This window comes from Crocuta crocuta, unplaced genomic scaffold (genome assembly GCF_008692635.1).
Source record: "Crocuta crocuta isolate KB4526 unplaced genomic scaffold, BGI_CrCroc_1.0 scaffold234, whole genome shotgun sequence".
Classification (NCBI taxonomy): Eukaryota; Metazoa; Chordata; class Mammalia; order Carnivora; family Hyaenidae; genus Crocuta; species Crocuta crocuta.
In genome coordinates, this window is record NW_027529647.1 from 3,614,010 (window position 1) to 3,620,065 (window position 6,056).

The 6,056-nt window shown below is 66.4% G+C and overlaps 1 protein-coding gene across 1 annotated transcript in view; it reads right to left on the reverse strand.

Annotated features, from left to right (window-relative positions):
• SSTR5 (somatostatin receptor 5) overlaps window positions 1–1,706 on the reverse strand; it is a 2,942-nt gene extending 1,236 nt beyond the window's left edge. The window contains exons 1-4 of the mRNA XM_077762796.1: window positions 1,581–1,706; window positions 1,340–1,411; window positions 396–452; window positions 74–194 (exon numbers count right to left, since the gene is read on the reverse strand). Coding sequence (XP_077618922.1) covers window positions 74–194; window positions 396–452; window positions 1,340–1,411; window positions 1,581–1,706 — 376 coding nt within the window. The remainder of the gene's footprint in view (window positions 1–73; window positions 195–395; window positions 453–1,339; window positions 1,412–1,580) is intronic.
• Window positions 1,707–6,056: the final 4,350 nt, after the last annotated feature.

Sequence of the window (6,056 nt, forward strand, 5' to 3'; positions counted from 1 at the left end):
CCGGCCCCTCACCCCCGGCCCCTCACCCCTGCCCCTCACGCCAGCCCCTCATGCCAGCCCCTCACGCCCATACGATGCTGGCTGGGACTGCATGACACCTGCTGAGACCTGTTGTCCTGGGTGACCCCGAAGCCGCACTGTAGGTGACCTGCTGAACCGTCAGGAGGGTGCCAGGCCTTCCCTGTGGCCTCCGTCTGCAGAGGCCCCGCCAGCGTCCACCAGGCTCTTGGGACCTCCGCCCCCTCAAGGGTGCCCTGGGGCCTGCAGACCCGCCCGAGAACTTGATGCCCTGGCCCTCAGAGCTGCCGCTGGGCAAGGTGTCCCTGCAGATGAGAGACGCGGGAGACAGCCTCGGGGCGCAGTGGTCACAGCTGTGAGCGACACACTATCGTCACCTGCACAGCCACGGCCAAGGGCATGTAGCGGAAGCAGGTAGTGAGGTCCGCACGTGCCTGTAAACCAGGGAACACACAGCGCACAGGCCAGGAGGAAACGCCGAGTGTGAGCGGGGGCGGCCCCGGGGAGAGGGGCTGTGCAGGGGCAAGGCTCTGGGTTCCGTGGAGGAAGAGCAGAGGCAAAGAAGGGAAAACATTAACATCCTCAGTTCAAGGTCACGGACACACATATGTCCCTATGCTTGAGAAAGTTCATAAAAACCAAGATGCTCAGGACAAAATAACCGTCTCCACTGATGAGAGGGAGAGAAAGGGGGCACGGACGCTGCGGCCTCGGTGGGCAGGGGGTGGGGGCCTAAGCGTCCCAGGGGACCTAGCCAGGGGCCTGACGGGGCCCTGGAGACCCAGCCGGCTCCACTCAAGCCCAGAGGCCCCCCGAGCCCTGCCCAGCTGGCCCGCAGCGCCCCCAAGTTTCCTCAGAGCAGAGGACCCCCTCAGCGGCAGCCAGTCCTGGACTCTGGCAGACAAATGGCCGCGGGGAGGGGGGTGGCCGGGGGCGTCTGGGACAAAGAATAAACGTGGTGTCAGAAAGAAACCCGCGGGTCCCGAGGGGCCGAGTCTGCAAGCCCGCGGAGAGCCAGCAACGGGGGTGGGGCCGCGGGGCCGGCTCAGAAGACAGAAAGGACAAGCGTGTCCAGGATGTTTAAACAAATACGTTCAGGCTCCTCAATAAGGCGCGGGTAAAAATATTATGAAACAAATTTGGCTCCTGTCTAAGAAGCCAAATGAACAAGTGTGTATTTTTGAAAATTCACAACTCTTGGGTGTGAAAAATCATTTGGACTTAAAAAAAAAATCCACAAAAGTCAGAATCAACTCGGGTCTGGACACAGCTGAAGAGAGAATCGGAGAAGGGGAGGGGGGCGCGCGGGCGAGGAGGGCACCGGCAGCAGCGGGCGCGGAACCGCGCCCGCGAAGGACGGACCACATGGTGTCAGCGTCTGCCTGCAGGGCACCTGGAGGAGGAGAAAACCCCAGAAGGGCACCCCGGGGACGGCGGACCCCAGACCGAGAACTTGGGTCAGGACGCGCGTGGCCAGTGGAGTCAGCATGCAGGGCCCGGGGAGGACACCGCCACCCTGGGTCCCCTCCGGGTCGAGGTCCCCCAGGAGGGGACAGACACACTTTGGCGGTGTTGGGCTGGATCTGTGGAGCTGGCGCAGAGGCCCTGGCGGCTGCGCGGGGCCTGATGCGAGCTGAGTGACAGTAACTGGGAACGAGGCAAGGCCTGGCCTCCGGGGACAACTGCATCTCCAGACAAAGCTGGGGGTCCCCGGCTGGAAGGGGCGGTCCTGGATTGGGGGGCCCTCCACCCCAGGCACCCAGCTGGGAGGACGCCCTTCCCGGGGACACTCGGGCTGAGATCGGCTCGCTGGGGTCTGTGCCCCAGGCCACTGCTCACGTTTTGGGCAAAGATACTGAAGAAGAGGCGTTTGGCTCCTTTTCCTGCATGAGACCCTGGGGTGCTGGGAGGGGAAGAGCCACCGCCCCCCAGATGTTCAGCTCACCCCCGGAGGGAGGGGCGACTGTCAGCTCCGATGGGCCCTGGCGAGGTACAGCCGCGTGTCAGATAAGCCCGTGTCTTCCAGAGCTGCTCAGGGTCCTCTGACACCGCCCAGGAGCTCCCACCCCCCCAGACACCCCAATTCCTCAGACCGCGGAGCCACAAAGAGCGAAACGAGGCCGCTATGGCGGTGCCTGCCTCTGGGAACATGATTCCAACAGGAGCCATTATTCAGAAGTGGCAATCTTCTTAGTCACGGAAATTACACTCGTGGAAAATTGTCCCTGGGGCCCTTTCTCCTGCGGTGGGGGATTTAGTGGGGGGATGTGGAATCAGCCACGGGCCCCGCCGGGGCTCTCTGACCTGGAGCCCCCCCACCAGGAAAGGGCTGCCCACCTACTGATGAGGTCCAGGGAACAGAGCGTGTACTGTCCCGCCCGGCCCACCCCACACACTGGCCCAGGGATCCTGGGGGACTCACATCACCTCTCGGAGCCCCTGGCAGATGGAAAGTTCCTGAGCACATGAAATAAACTCAGATGTGCAAGACGCTGTGTGCAAGGCCTGGCACACAGTGGGTGCTAAATAATTTCTCCAAACAGCACAGCATCTCCTCCCCAGTGTCCCCAGGCCCCAAGGGGAAGGCGGCTGGAGGCTTCCCGGGGACGTGGGGATGGGGACAGGCCCTCAGTGCCCACCGCTCCCCAGCCCCTCCCAGGCCGGCCCCACGTGAGGTCGTGAGGTCGGCGAGAGAGGGCAGGCCTCCTCCACCCTGGGCAGCAGCAGCCCGGAGCCGCCCAGTGCTCTTGGGGTGCGTGCCTCGCGGGAGCTGCCCCAGCGGTGCCAGGCCTGCCTCCCTGGGGGGTCCCCCAAACACGCTCCCTCCGACCTAAGGCAGCTCCTGTCAGACTGGTGTCCCTTCCCCGGAGGGGAGCCTGAGGCGGGTGGGGGGCTGGCCTGGCGCCGCAGGGTCCCAGCGCCGTTTCCAAGGCCGGTTCCACCCCCAGCACACTTTCCGGGAAATCTGGGTCATTTTACCCAGAACCAATGGAGGGTCATTGTCGTTGATGCTGTCAACCACCTTCTGCCTGCTCCACGGACCTCCCCGGGCGACCTCCCCCCGGGAACCCGCCCCCTCAGCGGGGGAGGGGGTGCAGGCAGAACTGGGACTCCCGCCCGGCCCTCCCCTTACTCAGGACCCCAGGTCCCCTGCAGGCAGGGGCGGTGGGCCAGGCAGGGGCCAGGTGAGGGGGCGCCTGGACCCCGGGTGAGCCCTCAGGGCCGGTGTCCCTTCCGGGGGAGCTCGGCTGGCCAAGCCCCGGGGATGCGGCCACGGGCTTCCCCGGACCCCGAGAAGTTGGGCGGCTCTTCCTGCGCCTCCACAGCTCACTGCCAGACCCCACCTCTACCGCCTAAGCCCCCCCATCCACACCTGCGCTCGCACCTGCTGCCCAGCCGCTCCCCCCCCTCCGCCTTGGCTCCCCCCCCCAGCCAGTCTCCAAAGGGGCCTCCCCAGCGCCCGGCCCTCCACCAGCCTGCGGGCGAGCCCGGCTGCGGGACGCGGGGAGGGCCTCTGCCCTGACCCGGCACACTGGGTCCAGAGGCCGGAGGGTGGCGAGGGCGGAGACCGGGGAGCGGACGGAAGGGCGGGGAGGCGCCCGGGGCGGCGAGGGAGCCCCGCAGGAGCCCCGGCAAAGCCTGGGGGATAGAGTCCGGCGCAGGCTGGGGGCGCGCGGCAGGACCCGGGCCAGGGCGCGCGGGGCTTCTCGCAGGTAGTGAGACCCCCCAAAGCACTACAGGGCCCCGCGCGGACCGGGCGAAGGGCGGGGTAGGGGCACGGAGNGTCGGCTCCTGGGGGTCCTGCCCCTCCCCCCGCAGCGCCCCTCAAAGTCTAAGGATGGGAAGCGGTCGCTGCCCTCAGAGGCTGGAGGCCGGTGGGCGGGGGTCTCCGCTCACTCGGGCGCCTCTCCCTCCCCTTGGCGGGGATGGCGGCCACCTGATCAGAACACAGACGCCCCATCCCGGCCCTGGACGCCATGTGCTGGAGCCGTGACCCTGGATAGGGAGGTGCTCTTCCCTCTCTCCTCCTCCTTTGGAGAGAGAAGCCACGACAGAGGAAGAGTCCTCAGCAGGCTCCACGCCCAGCAGAGCCCCCGTGGGGCCGGACCTCAGGACCGGGAGACCGTGGCCTGGGCCAAAATCGAGTTGGACATTTAAGCGACTGAGCCGCCCGGGCGCCCCAAGGCCCTTTTCGTCTTTATGCTCCCCTGCGCTGTTTCATTCGGTGCAGGAAGCCTGGCTTATGTTTCTAACCGAGAAAAAGCACTTCCAGACCCAGGGCGCCGAGCTCGGGGCAAGTGCTGTCTGCACAGGCTGCGCTGGGCAGGGGGCGGGGGGCTGCTCTCTGGGGCACAGTGCCCACCCCTCGCTCGGGAGGTGCCCAGCCTCCACCCCCCCAGGCCAGCTCCCTGGAGTCCTTCAGCTCCCCCAGGGGCGGCTAGACCTCAGCCCTGTGCGTGTAAAGCCGGACACCCAGCCAAGGGAAGATGCGGCCCGAGAGTGAAAAGCGCCCCCCAGCCCCCCAGGACCGCCCGCAGCCGAGGGTCCCTGCCCGCCTGCGGATGGCAGGAGGCGTTCTTTCCTCATGTCCTGCAGGAAACCGTGGCCGCAGGAGGTCAGGCGGCCCTGGCCACGGGACCTGCCTGATGCCTGCACTGAGGCTGCAGGGCCGTGTCCCCTGGGCTGGCGGGGGCTGTGGGGCGGATGAGCCGAGGCCAGGCTGTGTGTCCTGCTCGGCCTGCCAGCCGGGAAGGTGGCCACACGAGCAAACTGAGCAGATGCGCAGGAACCCTCTGGAATCGGCGAGGCAGAAGACACATGGTTCTTGGCATTCCCAGAACAAAGCAGATTTGCCCGACAAAACCCACAAGGCCAGTGCCCTGAGCTCCAGAGTGGCAGAGAGGTATTTGATGGGGGTGCTTTTAAATCATCCTAAATGCTGTGTGGAAAGAAGCAGGGTGCCGAGGAAGAGACAGTAGTGGGGACAGAGAGGCTGGGACAGTCTCTGTAAGGAGAGATCTGACTCCAGGAGGTGAGGAACAGACTCAGACAGAGGGCACAGCAGATGCAAAGGCCCTGTGGCAGGAGTGCACTTGCATGTTCATGTGGCTGGACAGGGGGATCCATGGGCGCAGTGGTGGGAAAGGGGCCAAAATATGAGGGCCAGGCCACAGCAAGGGGTGTGACCTGGCCCTGAGAGTGGCTGGGGGGAGGGCACTGGGGGCCTGAGCACAGTGGGGACCACGGGGTCTGTGTCCTGAGGACATGGCCAGGGGCCGCTCCACGTGCACAGACGTCAGGTGGCCCCGGGTCACAGCCTGGGGAGTAGGCGGCAGTGCCCTGGGGGAGGATCATGGCCCCCTGTGGTCGTCTGTGAGTCACGTCCTGTGGGCTCTGGCTCGGGGCTCGTGCCATCTCGCCCCACGGCGTGGTCTATCGTCTGCACGTTCCCTGGGCTCCGGGCTGGGCCCTGCCACTGCTCAGGCCGGGGCCGGGTGCGGGGAGGGCAGAGGAGCCAGAGGCTGGGTCCCAGGCCCCCCGGCCCGCAGCTGCCCCGTGGGATCCTTTGCCTTTTCACCCTCTCCGCCTCCCCCAGCCCATGGCAGCGGCTTCTCTGGGCAGACCCCCTGAGAACCCCTTTAAGCCCCCCAGCTTCTTCCCCACCTCACCCCCACCTGCCTGGCCCCTTCCTGACGCCTGTGCGGTTCACACCTCAGCCGCGGTGTATCCAGCTCCTGGTGGCCAGACCCTAGGTTCAAGAGGCCCCCAAAGTTCTGGGGTTCCCCAGGTAGCACCCTACTGTCCTGAGGGTGCAGGATCCCATATGGGGGTCAGTGCCCGGCACACAAGGGGGCCACAGCCTTGCAGGTGGGTGGCTGCTTGGTTCAGGCACAGCCTGGCATCGGGCAGGGACCCCTGGGACACCCTCCCACCGGGGTGGCCTCACCTGGCCGCTGCCGGGGGCTCCGATGGGAAAGGAAAGAAGGTGTCCAGAGAAGGGGCCCAGCCACCTCCCCGCCCCCCCCCCCCCCCTTCCC